This window comes from Trachemys scripta, chromosome 4 (genome assembly GCF_013100865.1).
Source record: "Trachemys scripta elegans isolate TJP31775 chromosome 4, CAS_Tse_1.0, whole genome shotgun sequence".
NCBI lineage: Eukaryota > Metazoa > Chordata > Testudines > Emydidae > Trachemys > Trachemys scripta.
In genome coordinates, this window is record NC_048301.1 from 93,511,903 (window position 1) to 93,528,011 (window position 16,109).

Genomic DNA, 16,109 nt, shown 5'->3' on the forward strand with positions numbered 1-16,109 from the left:
GGGACCGGGCCGGAGCCGGGCCACGGGGGCCGTGCTGGGGCCTGCGGGAACGGGCTGCGCCTCCCCGGAGCCCTTCTCCCGCCCCCACCCCAGCTTACCTCGTGCTGCCGGCCGGCCCGCCCCTGCTGCTTAGTCTCAGACTTCCCGCGAATTTCTGATTCGCGGGAAGCAGGGGAGGGGGCGGGGCGTGCAGGGCAGGGGAGGAGGGGGAAGTGAGCTGGGGGCGGGGTGAACAGCTGCAGCGCAGGGCCCTCTTGGCGCGGGGCCCAATTCAGCCGAATCGGCTGAATCGGCCTAAAGCCGGCCCTGGGCCCCGGCTTGGATGCAGCCCTGTCTTACTGTTTCCCCTATATTTCCCCTTGTTGTTTTTCTCCTCTCATCCCTCTGTAAATAAATATTTCCCTTGTTATATCCACTGTACTTTTCCTGTGGGTGGGTGTGTTCACTCTGGGGGGAGAGGGGGGGTTGGAACAGGTGCCCCTGGAGTGGAAGGAATTTCTCCTGCTGCATTCCTGCGCACGCCTTCTCTTGGCCAGAGCTGCCTGCAGAGCAGACTCCATCTTGGCCACGAGGGCGCTAAAGTTACACTCGAATGTAGCTAACCTGGTGTAAAACTGGAGGGACACCATGGAAAAATCAGGCCCGATTTCTCCAAAGCCAGGTAGTCTCACTCAATTGATTTGTATGGTAGGTTTAAAAACAAAAATATCTTCAATATCTGGAGCCAAAAATATAAATGCAAATACAGGGCTGAAAACATCTACATATCCCTCACAAAATTTGAACAGCTGATACAACCAAGATGACCCCAAATGATGAATGAAAAGATGTGATAAGTGCTGTGAGGAAAAAGCATAAACAAGAAAAATGCACTACTCCTTCCCCCACCTTGAAGAGAGATGTGTACATGGGTGGACACATCCTTTCAAAGAATAGGAATAAGCAGGTAGGTCACTGTTCCTTTTTCTCTTCCAATGGCCCATCTGCCTATCCTTGCAAGCAGGTGTAGCTACCATAGCAGAACCCCTTCCAAGGGTCCAAGGGTCACAAAAAATAATAAATGCTCTGTGGGGCAAGGACCGTCCTTTCTGTGTCTGTATGGTCCTAGCCCAAAAGGTCACCAGGCTCTGAGTGGGACCTCTAGGCCCCTACAATATAAATACACAGCAGGAGTATAGAGTATGCAAAAGAAAGTGTATGTGTGTGTCTAAGAAGTACAGTATCCCATCATGTAGAACAATAGACGAAAATAATCCCAAAGCTCAGTCCTGACATCAAGCTTATGCTATTTTACCTCCTTTGGGTATTTTGCATTCATACATAAAGAAGACAGAACGATGCCTTGAGACTGATAAAAGGTGTCCCAAATACCACAAAAGAGAGTGTACATCTTGGAGTAAACTCTGGAGTAGTCTGCAGCAGCATCTTGTCATTGTGGAAAGTACAGAACTATTTCTCCATTGACAGAGCACCTCATTCAGATAATGGCTGAGGTTATAGCTATTAACAATACCACTTCTGAGGAGAGAACATAAGTATGCATGTGGGTGAGGTTCAATCAGCAGCTCCACTATGATATTCAGTACTAGCGCAAGCTTCTAAGGGTGCCATTGTTCAATATTTGGAGGATATGTCAACTTGTGAATAAATGTGAAACAAGACCCAAGAGGTACAGTGTCAAGCTTCTATTGTTATTTAGGTCTAGGACAGTGCTGATGGTCATAATCTGCACCTTCCTATGGCTAACACAGAGATCCAAGGATGTTCCAACTTGCAGGAAGTCCATGATGTAGTGGATCTTCACTTCTATAGATGAGCTGAATTTTTTCCTGAACCAGTGGGTGAAAGTGACCTATTTTGCCACATATAATTCATTTGCTAATGGCTTCCTTAAAGCTGTTAGGATGGTTATGAGTCTCAGAAACCCTGCAGGCTTATAGACCCATGCTCAATGGTCTCTGTACCCATTGGTGGAGAGGAATGTGGCATACACCACTTTTCTACCCTGCCCCCGCAATCCTGCAGTAATACTTTATTATCCAATAGTGTTCTGATTTTGCCATGCTTTGGGGGGCTAGAAAAAAAAGACAGTATACGCCTCAGAACTACTCACCCTGCAGGACTTCTCTAGCACTCCCAATCAATGGAGATGACTTAGTGCTTCCTTCGCAGTTGCATGTTTTTCTATATGCCTGGAGGACACATCCAGGGTGTCCTTCTATCAGTTCCATAGTCCAACAAGACCATGTTGTTTGTTTCCATCTCCCCAAGAAGTAGTTCTGCTTGCTCTGAGGTTAAATGAGAGCTGGCGAGGGGGTATCCGGTCAGGCTGGCTGCACATCAGTGACTATTCCACATAAATGGAAACTGGCAAACAGGTTTGTTTTCCATTAGCATAAAGTATAAAAAAAATCACTTTTTGCCAGTGCACTCTGAATTCTTGTCATAAATAATGCAAAGTTGTACCTCACAGCAGTCAGGGAAATGAGGTCAAAGGGTAAATTCTGCATGCTGTGACACATTTTCATGCATTGAATCAATGCTCAGATGCTTACACTCATGCTAGAGAGAGCACGAATGGAGAGCTTGTGTGGGTGTAAGAATAAACTGTAGAGAAGGATGCTGAAAAAATATTAAGATGTGCCGAATTCTGAGAAAGAGCAGTACAGATGTAGTGTTTGGGTTCAAATAGAAGGGGAAATGTCTGATGCCTAGGACATAACTTCTTACTGTCCGTGCTGTTTGTGTGGCCATATCCCCTTGGTCAAAGGATTCTGGATATGCATATGCATCCCCTTTTACTCAAAGAAAAGACCAAAAAGACCTAGAACAAATAAGCCTTAAAATTAGTATTTCTTTTAACAAATTAAAACCAAAAACCTTACCTCAAGTAGTGTTTTTATTCCCAAAAGGGAGAAGTGCCAGAAACTCCATTAAATCCACAAGGGACTTTGCTGCTTCTATTGATTTTATGTGGGAAGGTGCTTGGATATTATGTTGATAGTATAAAACCCTAAGATAGATAAATGAGAGAAGAGCATCTTAATATTTTTCATTTTTCTAACCTAGAACAGACAGACATATGTACCCAGATAAACACTGAAAGTGAAGGAGTTGTTTTAAATTGCTTTACACTAACTGTGATTGTTCAGAACAACAACTACAGATATTATGGACTAGATCCTCAGCTGGTGCAAATCAGCATAGGTCTATTGACTTCAGTGAAGCTGCTCTGATTTACATCCGCAAAGGATCTGGCACTAAATATTGTTCTGGGTGGGGGTGGGGGTTGTTTTTGTTCTTATTTAATATAACTGGACTAAAGGCTCTATGTGACTCAGTACTGAACATCTGGGGTTGATCACAAGATCACAAGCTGGAAAGCATTCATCTGGCTTCTAGAAATAAACACATCTAGCTCAATGCTTTCCACAACTTTATTGTTTTAATGATAGACTGAAGGAGCTGAAACAGCCATTTTAAATCTTTTAATTCTTTCAGCTTTAGTATTTGTAGCCATTTTTTTCACATCATAGTATCATACAGTAATTATATTGATTTTAATTCTGAGGGGGCAGTTTTAGCGTGATTTTTCTTCCCATTATTAATTCTTTATTTTTCCCCACAAGATTTCATGAAACTATGGTAATCTTGCAATTCAGATTTTTATTAGTTTCATTTTTCACAGGTATCGTGGGAGAGGCCCAATATGTAATGCAAGATGAAGTACTAATGCATTACATCAACCGGCGTTTTCTATCTTTAGAGGTATGTGTTATCTGTATAATTGTGTCATAGGAATATTGTCTTGTTGCAAATATATTTGAAAGGTGGTGCATGTTCTTGCATATATAAACTGCATATATGTTAATCATCATCAGTAAAACAATGAATAATATAAACAAATAAAATAAACAAACTTTAAAAGTATGTCATGGTAACTAAAACCTGCAACTTTAATTATTTCATGTTATCATAGCATTATTTATCATATCATAACATTTTTATTTTATTTTATTTTATTATACTTAGCCAAATTCTTCTATCAATTGCATCTGTGTAATCCCATCAATAACATTTAGCTATAAGTGTTTAAATTGCTGTCACAGTATGTCTCCAGAATATTTGCATTTCCTGTTGGCATCAACAGGATTGGTGAAAAAGATTAATAATGAATTAGTAAGCACAGAAGATAGTTGGAAGCTTACAAGGCATTTTTCTATCTCCAGCTGAACTTTAAGTGTATTTGCATCTTAACATGAGACTGAAAAAATCCCCATGTGGTTGGGAGATTGCAAAAAGTTTTGGTTCTGCTAAATTTCATAAGATTACAGTCCCTCAAACAGGGCTCCCACTTACTCCAGTACCTGTCCTTTTTCTTCAGTTAAGATCACAGAGTATTGCTAATTAAATTCAGATGAGATTATTAAAAATAATTCCAGAAGTTTTGCATTCCTAGATCCTAAATACCAATGTACCATTGTGCATACTTTATTTAAAAAATGTGACACATACACAGTAGGACAGAATTTGTATGGGATGACTTACTAAGAATTGCTATCGTGCCTTTATTTGGTAATAATTTGTGTTAATAAAATAATTGTAAAGAAGCTCTAACAGTAGTCATTCCTGCACTCCTTGCTCATGCAAAGCTCCTACTGGCTTCACTCAGAAAACAGTGAAGGATTGGACCAATGTTCTCTCCCCATTAGGTAGGCTGGGATTAACATTTTACGAACCTACACAAGAATGACAATCATATACATTCAACTGTGTTTCCTCCCTTTTGCTTCACAGGAGAGAAAAGTTTCCCCCATCCTCCCTGGTTCAGACCAACCAACATCCTAAGGTTCTCGCATATGTTTGGACACCCATAGAAGTTGATATATGTGTAACTGTACAAGCAATGTGGACAGGGGGTGGATATCTCCCACCCCCACACATTTCAACTTGAGGGGGAAATAATGTCTTTCCTCCCTTCCACACACACTTTTGTCTGGCTAAAGGCTAAGGGAGAGGTGAAGGAAGAGGGGACAGTAGCAAGGGCAGAAAAGGGGAGCGGTAAATATTGGAGGGAGAAGCAGTCCTGGGACATTTGGGAGCATGGATGGAGGCACTTTGTGTAGTGAGGAGGAGAGATGGGTAGGTGGGCCTCTTGGTTGGGATTATGGTCATATGCAAAAATCCAAGTTACCACTTGGATAATTGTCATAAAATGAGCCGGGGAGCTATAAAATCCTCACCAAAGATTTCAGAGAATGAAACACATAGCACATACTACATGGTTCCCTTTGTAAGTATATTTATTCCTCAGTCATAGAAAAGCTCACCTAACACCCACAATGAAAAGCTTGAAACCTGTGTGTAAAGCACCACAACTGAGTACCCAGTTTTAACTAGTTAGGACTATCATTCTTGTGCATCAGGCCTGAGATACTGACACACTTTCAATAACTCATCTGATAGGCAGTGTTGCCTAATGGGTGGAGCACTGGACTAGGACCCAGGACACCTGGGTTCTATTCTCAGCTCGGCCACTGTTCTGCTGCATGCCATTGGGCAAGTCACATCTCTCTGTGCCTCAGTTTCCCCCTTTCTAAAGTGTTTTGAGATTTGTGGATGAAAAGTCCTATAAAAATCACTGGCTTTTTCAGCACCTAGCCTATTATGAAGTTTTGACAAACTAAAGGGGCCTAAAATTTAAAGAGAGGCTAATAATATTGGGTACCTTGGTTTTTGGGTGGCCAATTTGAAACACCTTGAAGAGTTCTGATTTTTAGAGAGTGGGAGTTCAGCACTTTGTGAAAATAAGGTCCCTTTTATGATGACTCCAGCTGGGCACCCAAAATCACTAGACACTTTTGAAAATGTGTCCAATGGCAGGGTCCATTTGAAGTGATCAGGCAGGTAGGGCCTGACTTAAGATGAACTGATACTGAGGTAGCTGCATAGGTGTGCTGGTCTTTCAAACCTGAATTCCATTGCTCTATCTTCCATGATTTTACTCCCATAATTTTCACCATTTTGATACAAACTTTCTTCGCATATATTGATTTTATAGGTCAAAATTTCGATTTTCCATTTTAAATACTAGAAAAGAGTAAGTAGCATTAACTCTGGATCAGATATCTGCTGGGTCAGCAAAGGAACAGTATGTGAAATGTGGTTGCTTCCTGGATCCAACAGCCCCTGCTTTCACATTTTTATGAGACAGACTCAGCAGAGACCCTAAAGAGAGGATTTTGAGGGAATTCAGGGAGGGGAGTCATCCGTGATCCCTCTGTTCTACACCCCAAACCTCCAATGGATTCTACCAGGACTCCCCTCTGCTGACAGAAGAAGAGTAAAGAATCTGGCCCTCAGACTTCATAGCAAGGGAGAATATAGATATTTAACCACAAGTATGAATTTCAGTGACTTTTTCATGCAGATTAATAAGTGACCAGGGATAATTAGTTTGAAATGAGAAAGGTAAGGGGGGACAGTGGTATTTATAAACTAACCATGTGTTAAGATCCTATCTATAGAAAATACACATGTTCACACAAGCAAATATATATTTATATGTTCTGTATTCTAATTCAAGAGCAGGCTGGAAAAATGCAACCAAGATATACTGGCTTATGTACAAGAATTCCATGACTTTTCAAGGAGGATGGTATCGTCCTTGGAGGGGCTGAAAGTTTATAAGGCTGAGTTTAAAAATGAAGTGGAGCATTTGCTAACAAGAGTTGAAAGAGCACAAAGGGACATTGACTATTTTCAATCAACAAGAGAATCTACTGCCTGTGTAGAAGTAGATGAAGACATGGTGGAAAAGCAGCTAAATGAAGACGCAGAAGAAAAAAGGAAAGTCAAGCTCATGCTTAATGCAAGTAAGAACTATTTACTTTTCAAAACTTAGATCTAAGAGAGCCAATTCTCTAGTCAATACATTTATGCTGATATGTGGATAAAGTATATTTACAAACGTGTGTTCTTTAAGTGTGATAATATTGAGCTTTCAGCAAAGAAAACAAATACACCAAAATGATAAGGGAAATGCTATAATTAAAATATTTGTTATATACATACTGAATTGCATGTTAAATTGGTTCTTTGGAAATAGCTCTTTAATTGGAGCATTAAAAGCATTAAAAAAAACTACTAAAGGTATACTCGGGCAACTGTCACAGTTCCCAAGACAACTGCACCTCTGACCTCTTTTTGGTCTCCTTAAAGATATTCCACTTAGGTCTCAAGCCTCTAATCATCACCATCACGTGACACTCAGCCTCCAGACTGGGGATTTAGGCTGCACGCTCCTGCAATTCGCTGCGATCACCTTAGCAAGTCTGAATTAAGTTCAGCATCTCATGCTTCAGGGCTACAGCTGGAATCTGTAGGGGGGCCAGAAGCAGGGCCAGCCTTAGAGGTGGGTGACTGCTCAGGGCCCTATTATCAATGGTCACCATCAGAGTACTACAAGCTGGCAGGCCGGGCTGCCAGAGTAAGGGTGAGTGCGGGCAAGCCCGTGGCTGGAGCCCACCTGGTCAGCTGGGCAGGGTGATGCTGCCTGGAGCTGCCAGCCTGATGGGGAGGTGCAGGCAGCAGGGCTCACTCCTGTGGAGCCAGTGGGTCAGCCCCTGGGTTCCCCCTTCCTGCGGTCCTGGTGGTCAGTGGGTGTATGGCCAGGGGAGCCCCAGGCTCAGAAACTCCTCCCAGTGCAGCCTGGGCTGGGTGGCCGGAGAACAGCAGCTGCTGGCCAGCAGCGCAGATGTAAGTGTGGCAAGGTATGGCATTGCCACCCTCGAGTTTGCGCTGCTGCTGCTGTGTTCAGAGCTGGGTGCCTGGTCACAGCCGCTGCTCTCTGACCACCCAGCCAGTGCTTAACTTGCGCTGGGGTTTGCCCAGGCTGAGCCCTGGCACATCTTTTATTACAAATTAAGCATCGGGAGAGGTAGCAGGGCCCAGAGGCAATGGTGCGGAGAGCCCCTCCCCATGTTCTGGTTTTGTTTGTAATCTCCTTTTTCTGAAGCATCAGGGATGGCCACAAGTGAAGTTGGGACATTGGATGGGGAGGGAAAAGACTCTGAAGTGGCACCAAGCATTCTCTCTCTCTCACGTGCTTAGCTGGCTGGTTCTTGCTCACATGCTCAGGTTCTAACTGAACACCACATGATGAGTCAAGAATAGGGTGACCAGATAGCAAGTGAAAAAAATAGGGACGGGGGTGGAGAGTGCCTATATAAGAAAAAGTTCCCAAAATCAGGACTGTCCCTATAAAATCTGGACATCGGTCACCCTAGTCAGGAAGAAATTTCCCCTCAGATCAGATTGGCAATGATCTTGATGGGATTTTCACCTTTCTTGGCAGCGCTGGATGTGGGTCATTTGCCATCATTATCTGGATATATCTCACTTAATCAACTTCCTGACATTGCAGGGGCTTCAAACATGGGTGTACCTGGGGCCCTCCTATTCTCTGCCTCTGGCATGTAATAGTTTAGTCTTCAGTGGGCTGTAATACTTTGGTGTAGTTTTAGTTGGGTTTTGTGTGTGGATGGTTGGTTGGTGGTGTTCGTGGCGTGTGACTTACAGGAGGTTAGACTAGATGATCTGGGGTCCCTTCTAGCCTTAAACTGTAGGAGCTGCAGCCCTGTTCATTAAGGGGCAATGACAGGGTTAATCAGTGACCAGGCTAGTTCAAAGCACTATTTATTCAGAACAAAAGACATCTTAAAAATAATAAACAGCTTATACCCAAGCCTGGCTTACCAGGTGTCACCCACCTTGCATATCAAGACGATGGCAATTTTCAAAGAACTTCAGGTCCTTTCACAGGGCCTGTCCCTCTGGGTCACAGTCTCATTTCAGTTCTGAGGTTGGGTAAGGGTGTTGACCGTTTTTTTCCCTGCCACCCAGAATGCACAAGTTCACAGACCTTCTCTTGAGCAGAAGAAGTATGTCATTTATTTGCTGCTTCAGTGAGTGATCAGTCCACCAAAACAGAGCATAGCATAGGGCTGAATGCAAGCTCACAGCCACATTCAGGTGCGCGCCTTAAATACATTATTACAAAGCTGTTCATTATATATTGTATAAACACTTTTTCTGCCTAGCATTAAGATTAGTTTGCTAACCCAGTTGTCTACCTGATCAGATTGCTGGGTCAGCTTTTCACCTGGCTGTTCTCTTTCCTTGCCAGACAAGCAGGCATCTTTTCACATATCCCAACACCTAAAACATACATTCTACATATTACATCCTTCATGGATTGATCCTGCTCCCTGTGTCTAAGGTGGTCATTTTATAGAGCTCTGGGTTCTTTGTTTGTCAGGCTTGTAGATGCAGGTTAAACCAGTCTATACAATTCCCCAGGCAGCCGAAGTTTCTCCGAACCTGTTATCTGTCCAGGAAGTTGCATTAATTACTTCCCAATTATTTTAGTTCCTGCACGAAACTCTTTAGCTCCCACATGGACCCAGAATACCATCCGTAGTCCATAAAATACATAACATTTATAAACTAGATACAATAGTCTTTAGATTTTCCATATGTCCACAGTATCTGTCACAGCAACATTCCAGGAAAAACTTTAGTGTCTCACAGTTGGTTGCAGCTGTGCCAACTAATTAAGTGGCTTACGGTTTTTTTGGGTCACAGCCTCAATACTAAGGATAATTCAATAGACATTGAAACTACTTAATCTACTGGTAAATTTTCCATATATTTTAATATTCTCTGTAATTCCCTATCAAGATCACACAGTAAGCGACTTGGCTGCAAGCAAAATTCAATTTTGAATTTGCAAATTCAGCATGTAAATGTACTAACATGTAATATAATATGAAGTACATATACATTTTATGTTTTATTGAAAGCCCTTATCCTCTTAAATTTCATCTCTAAATAGTATCTCGCCCCTATGAAATTCACTAATTGATGCAAATTATATACAGTATGTATATTTTAGGTGGTATATTTTATTTCCAGTCAGAAGCAGTGTGAAATCAGAAACACACAACAGAAAATTTAAAAATTGGAATCAGAACCTTTTTAAAAAGCTTCAGGGCAGATCCTAAGGTGGTATATATCTGATTTCAGTGGAGCTAAATCAAATTACATCAGGCAGGGGTTCTCAAACTGGGGGTCAGGACCCCTCAAGGTGTCATGAGGTTATTATGTGGGGGGTCACGAGCTGTCAGCTTCCACCCCAAACCCCGCTTTGCCTCCAGCATTTATAATGGTATTAAATATATTTTAAAATGTTTTTAATTCATAAGGGAGGTTGCACTCAGAGACTTGCTATGTGAAAGGGGTCACCAGTACAAAAGTTTGAGAATCACTGAGCTAAGAATCTGCTCTCTTAATCTTTGTCAACATGCTGTCAAAGGGTTAAAGCAGGTGGTAATAGTGATACTACTACTCTTCTCACCCTGTTTTCAAAGCCTACTCCTATACCAATGGTTCCCAAACTTTAACAGCCCGCGAACCCTTTTCACTAAACTGTGAAATCTCGTGAACCCCCTCCTAAAAATGAATATTTTCAGGGATTTAAGTTTAACTTTCCTCAGTGTGATGGATGCCCCAACTGCCCGGCCCCGCTCTTCCTGGGGTTCAGGCTGCCAGTCCCGTGCCGAGCGCTGGGGTTCGTCCTGCCCGCTCCCCCGCTGACGGGGGCAAGGCTCAAGCTGCCGGCCCCAACTGCCCAGCCCCGCTCTCCCTGGGGCTCGGGCTGCCAGCCCTGCATGGGGAGCGCTGGATTCGGGCTGCCAGCTCCCCTGCTGACGGGGGGCAGGGCTCGGGCTGCCGGCCCCAACTGCCTGGCCCCGCTCTCCCTGGGGCTTGGGTTGTCAGCCCCGTGCGGAGAGCTGGGGTTCGGGCTGCCAGCTTCCCTGCTGACCGCCGGGACTTGGGCTGCCGGCCCCAACTGCCCAGCCCCGTTCTCCCTGGGGCTCGGGGTGTCTGCCCTGTAACCAGGTCCCACTGCTGTCTCCAATACCCAGGGTCCTCTGTCCGCCATTAGTGAATTTTTTCTGGCGAACCCCCTGTAACGTTCTGTGAACCCCCAGGGGTTCGCGAATCCCAGTTTGGGAACCACTGTCCTATACCAGTCTCCAGTACTCTGAATTTCAAAATCTGTTCCTTTCTAGATCTAAGCTTGTTTGAATATTCAGGCACTTCCTTTGACATGCAATAAAAAAATAAATTAGATGGTTTTTAAAACGTCTCAGAGTAAAGACACTGAAAATTGTTTCTTTCTAAAAATAACTAAGCTAAAATTACCTGCCTTTTTACATCTTTCCAGATGTTGAAAAGTTGTTATTGATAGTAACACATTAGTATATACTAGCCGTCCATTAACCACATCATATTTACAGGTCCATTATCAATTTCCAGATTTTACAGCATTGCTTGCTAGTGTTTAAGGTCTTGCTGCCTAGGTTTCCAGCTGTCTGTGTAATACACTTCCTACTGCTTGAGGCAATTCTTAGCTGACACCATTATTTAAAAGCAGAGCCATGAGTTCATTGATATGTTTAATTGTAGTCATTGAGGACCAAATTCTGGTTCCATTGAAATCAATGGGAAAACTAGTAAGGATGTGGCTTTTAGAGCACTTAGATAAAGTCATCTGTTAAATAGTAAGTGACTCTTAACCTTAACAATAGCAGAGCTGCCACTCCACCATAAGGGGCATGGTATAAATCCAAGGTGATTGTGTTTGGTTTGGATATGTACAGACACTCACTGATTCTGCAGGAAAAGTGGTTGATCTTCCAACCCTGCCGTGGTTGTGAGTGGGATATGGCATTCCTGCAGATTAGGCATCAAACTGCCTTCTGGTTCTGATGGGGGTAAGATTTGGAAGTATCCTGGGGCAGTAGAGGCGTCTCCAGTCCTTCATGTTGGCTGCAGTAACCAGAGTGTATATGTAGGGGGTATCAGTATCCACAAGTGCAAAAAAGGGTTGCTTTCTGGCGGCAATGTGAGTATTTCTATTGACTTCAATGGATTTGGACCAAGTAAAAAGAGAGAAGGCTGATGATGCAACAGAGTTTGCTTTTGTCTTCTCCGTTTCATCTACTGCCAGAACTTGCTGCCTTAGGGGCTTGTTTATTCTGTTTGGCTAAGAAGGCTGCACTTTATTAAAAGACATTCTTTAACCGTCAAGTAGTGTCTCTTCTAATTTGTTATTGCCTTTGGCAAGCAAGCTGTTTACTCCTCTAGTATACATTGTAATAACATGTTTGCTGGAAGGGCTAGGCAGTTGATAAAGATTGAGAGTTCCCTGGGCATGATTCTCCACTGCCTTACACCTTGTAGAGCTGTTAATATCTTTGCAAAGTGGGTGTAAGATGCTACCAACTCTGAATTACCTACTTATTCTGGTAGAAACATTTTGCACTCACTTTGCACTGGTGTATATGACTACACCACTCCGGCAGCCCCACAGCCCTAGTCCCATGACATGCTGTGATGGGTTCAGTTACAGAGACCCCTTGGGACTGTCACCTGATGTGCTGAAATTACCTCTGAGCCCATTTTCCCTGATGGCTTGGGACTCCAGAACCCTGCCTTGTTGAGTCAGACATGCCAGCCTGCTGCAACACAGACCCAGGTCTGAACCACGCCCCCAAAGCTGCAAGCTTTAACTAAAAACCACTCAGCAGGTTAACTATCTCCAGTACTCAGATACCCAGTTCCCAATGGGATCCAAACCTCAAATAAATCCATTTTACTCTGTATAAAGCATATACAGGGTAAACTCATGAATTGTCTGCCCTCTATAACACTGATAGATAATCCCCAGGTATTAATCACTTACTATGGGTTAATTAATAAACAAAAGTGATTTTATTAAGTATAAAAAGTAGGATTTAAGTGGTTTCACGTAATAACAGACAGAACAAAGTAAGTTACCAAGTAAAATAAAATAAAACACACAAGTCTAAGCCTAATACATTAAGAAACTGAATACAGGTAAATCTCACCCTCAGAGATGTTCCAATAAGCTTCTCTCACAGACTAGACTCCTTCCTAGTCTGGGCCCAATCCTTTCCCCGATACAGTATTTGTTCCAGCTCAGGAGGTAACTAGAGGATTTCTCATGACTCACAGCCCCCTTTGTTCTGTTCCACCTCCTTTTATAGCTTTGGCACAAGGCGGGAATCCTTTGTCTCTTTCTGGGTTCCCCCCCTTTCTTCTAAATGGAAAAGCACCAGGTTTAAGATGGATTCCAGTACCAGGTGACGTGGTGACATGTCCTGTGAGACCCCGCGCCTCCATTCTTCCCGGCCTGACTCACACGAACACAGGAAGACTTACAAGTAAACACAGCCATTTACAATCAATTGTCCTAGTTAATGGGAGCCATCAAGATTCCAAGCCACCATTAAAGGCCCACACTTTGCATAGTTACAATAGGACTTCAGAGTAATACTTCATATTTCTAGCTTTAGATACAAGAATGAAACATTCATACAAATAGGATTAACACACTCAGTAGATTATAAACTTTGAAATGATACCTTACAGGAGACCTTTTGCATAAACCATATTCCAGTTACATTATATTTACACTCATAAGCATATTTCCATAAACATATGGAGTGCAATGTCACACATGCGTCTAACTTGAGTTATGGTGACATGGAGCTGTTGTTTTGCTGGTCCTACACATTCCATGGCATGTCCCAAAGCCAGAAAGATACCTGACTTTGGGATCTGGCTGATTTCTGGCTCTTTTATGTTGCAGGAGTGGTCAAAAGGGGCCAGAACAAAACCGAGAATTGGGATCTTTATATTCTGGCTTCATATTAGAATGCTGTATTTCTTCCTAAGGGTGTTATATTATTAAAGGGCCGGGGGGAAAGAGGGTAGGAGTGAGCCCCTGAGATAGTTAGTATGTTAAAATTCAATAGGTCAGACTTTAACCTGTAGGTCTTTTATAAATAAAGATCTTGATTTTTCTCTCGTGCTGCTGTAAACCAGGAGTAACCTCACTACAGTGAATGCAGAGACACTTGTGTAAAACTGGTGTGAGTGAGAGAAGAATCAAAGCTGCTGCTCTGCGTCTCCTCTCAGTTACAATAATGTAATCCTGTTTGGGTGGCATTGGTGTAACAGAGCAGAATTTGGCCCCATGTATGTCGTTGAAGATAGGTAATGAATTTACATGGCAGATGTTGGTTCTACGCAGAGGTGAAAGTAAGCCAATCAGGTCCGGTCCAGCATACAGGTAAGGGCCGGTACACAGCCGACCGTACCGGCAGGGCCACTGATGGGGGGGGGCCAAAAGGGGCAGCTTTCCAGGGCCCGGAAATTTAAAAGGGCCCAGGGCTCCCGGCAGCAGCCGGAGCCCCTGGCCCTTTAAATCGCTGCCACAGCCCCGGGGCTCCTGGCCGCCGTTACCCCGGGCTCCCAGCCGCCGCTACCCTGGGTCCTTTAAATCGCCACCAGAGTCCTGGGGCCCCCGACTGCCGCTACCGCTACTATGGGGCTCCAGCGGTTATTTAAAGGGCCTGGGGCTCCTGGCCGCCGCTACCACTACAATGCCAGCAGCTGGAGCCCCAGGCCCTTTAAATTGCCACCAGAGCCCCGGGGCTCCCAGCCGCTACCGCTCTCATGAGACTCTGGCAGCGATTTAAAGGGCCTGGGGCTCCCGGCTACCACTACCATGGCAGCAGCCAGAGCCCCGGGCCCTTTAAATCGCTGCCAGAGCCCTGGGAGGTGGTGGCAGCTGGGAGCTTCAGGCCCTTTAAATCGCCGGGCCGTGCTGAAGGGCTGGCTGGGGGAGTCTGGCCTCAACCCCGCCCTTTGTGCCCGAGGCTCCGCCCCTTCCAGTTGAGCCACTCCCCCCCACCTTGCTCAGGACCGCGACCGCCTTACGTACCAGTAAGTCTCTTAGGTTACTTTCACCCCGGTTCTACGATATGAAATGAGTTTCGTGACTACTTAACATAGCAATTTTGTAGCCACATTTACAGACATTTTGGACATACTCTACTCAATGGATGAAGGGACTAAGAATTCCAAAGAGAGGGAACAACCAGAGGATTCACAGTCATTCTAATTTTATAATCCTTTATATTTGGATTGTTTTCTTACAGGCTGTGACAACATGCTTGCAGGTATCAAGTCCATAAAAATAGTTAAGAAGACTGGAGATATGCACGGCTCTTGGATGACAGATCCAGGCAAAGACCATATGAAGATTTATTTCTTAAGTGGATCCAAGAATAATGTTATTTTGGAATTTGCAAATATTCGGGCATTCACGGAAAGGAATCATAAGCTAACACCACAGAGAGTTAACCTGCCATCTTCCTGGCAGGGAACTGGCCATGTTATGTATAATGGTTTCCTGTTTTATCACAGATATGGCTCCTTAAATGAGATAGTTAAATATAACATCCAGAGAAGAAAGGTAACTGATAGAATGCTCCTGCCGGGTGCTGGACAGATTTCTGCCTATGAACTGTTTCCTGATACTAAAATAGATCTTGCTATTGATGAACAAGGGCTGTGGACAATCCATGCAGAGCCAGACACGAGTGGAAACCTTGTCATCACTAAAATCAGCCATATGACTATGACTGTAGAGCATACTTGGGACACATCATGCAATAGCAAGAATGCTGAAGCAGCTTTTCTGATGTGTGGCACCCTCTATGTTGTGTACAACTCTCCTAGTGGAGGCACATCTCGGATCGAATGTGTGTACGATGTCTTAGACACTATAAATACGTATGAAATCCCCGTTTTACCTTTCCCCAAACGTCAGGGTAGCCATTCTATGATACATTATAACCCCAAAGAAAAGCAGCTATTTGCCTGGGCTAATGGATCCCAGATCCTTTACAAACTTCAAACAAAGCAAAAAGTTTAAGATCTTCAGGAACTTTTGAAAGATGAATACTAAAATAAGCTTAAGGTCAATGACCGAAGTTCTCTTCTCAGTTACCATCATGGAATATTCCCCTGGCTTTTCCATTTGCTCACTGTTAGATGTTTTTTTATATATATAACAAGAATATCCAAAGTTGTAAAAATAAATATTGAAAAACAACATACAAATCCTATGCCTCAGGGCATAAAGCAACCTCTACTACTGGGGCTTAGAT

General features: G+C 43.6%; 1 protein-coding gene and 1 long non-coding RNA gene across 3 annotated transcripts in view; one reads left to right on the top strand and one right to left on the bottom strand.

Moving 5' to 3' along the window:
• The window catches only part of LOC117877145, a 228,975-nt gene that overhangs the window by 190,433 nt on the left and 22,433 nt on the right, over nt 1–16,109 (bottom strand). For both annotated transcript variants that reach the window (XR_004645630.1, XR_004645629.1), the window contains exon 3: nt 2,886–3,013. This is a non-coding gene — a long non-coding RNA (uncharacterized LOC117877145). The remainder of the gene's footprint in view (nt 1–2,885; nt 3,014–16,109) is intronic.
• OLFML1 (olfactomedin like 1) lies at nt 3,344–16,006 on the top strand. Its single transcript, XM_034769952.1, has 3 exons — nt 3,344–3,768; nt 6,587–6,875; nt 15,096–16,006. Exons 1-3 carry the CDS (start codon nt 3,643–3,645, stop codon nt 15,872–15,874), a joined length of 1,194 nt encoding a protein of 397 aa, XP_034625843.1. The 5' UTR covers nt 3,344–3,642; the 3' UTR covers nt 15,875–16,006.

What these genes read in the sequence shown, in the direction of transcription:
- OLFML1 (XM_034769952.1), top strand. Translation starts at nt 3,643, where the DNA reads ATGGTAATCTTGCAATTCAGATTTTTATTAGTTTCATTTTTCACAGGT. An exon ending in GGCGTTTTCTATCTTTAGAG is followed by an intron (nt 3,769 to 6,586) that starts GTATGTGTTATC and finishes TTCTAATTCAAG; the next exon opens with AGCAGGCTGGAAAAATGCAA. An exon ending in CAAGCTCATGCTTAATGCAA is followed by an intron (nt 6,876 to 15,095) that starts GTAAGAACTATT and finishes GTTTTCTTACAG; the next exon opens with GCTGTGACAACATGCTTGCA.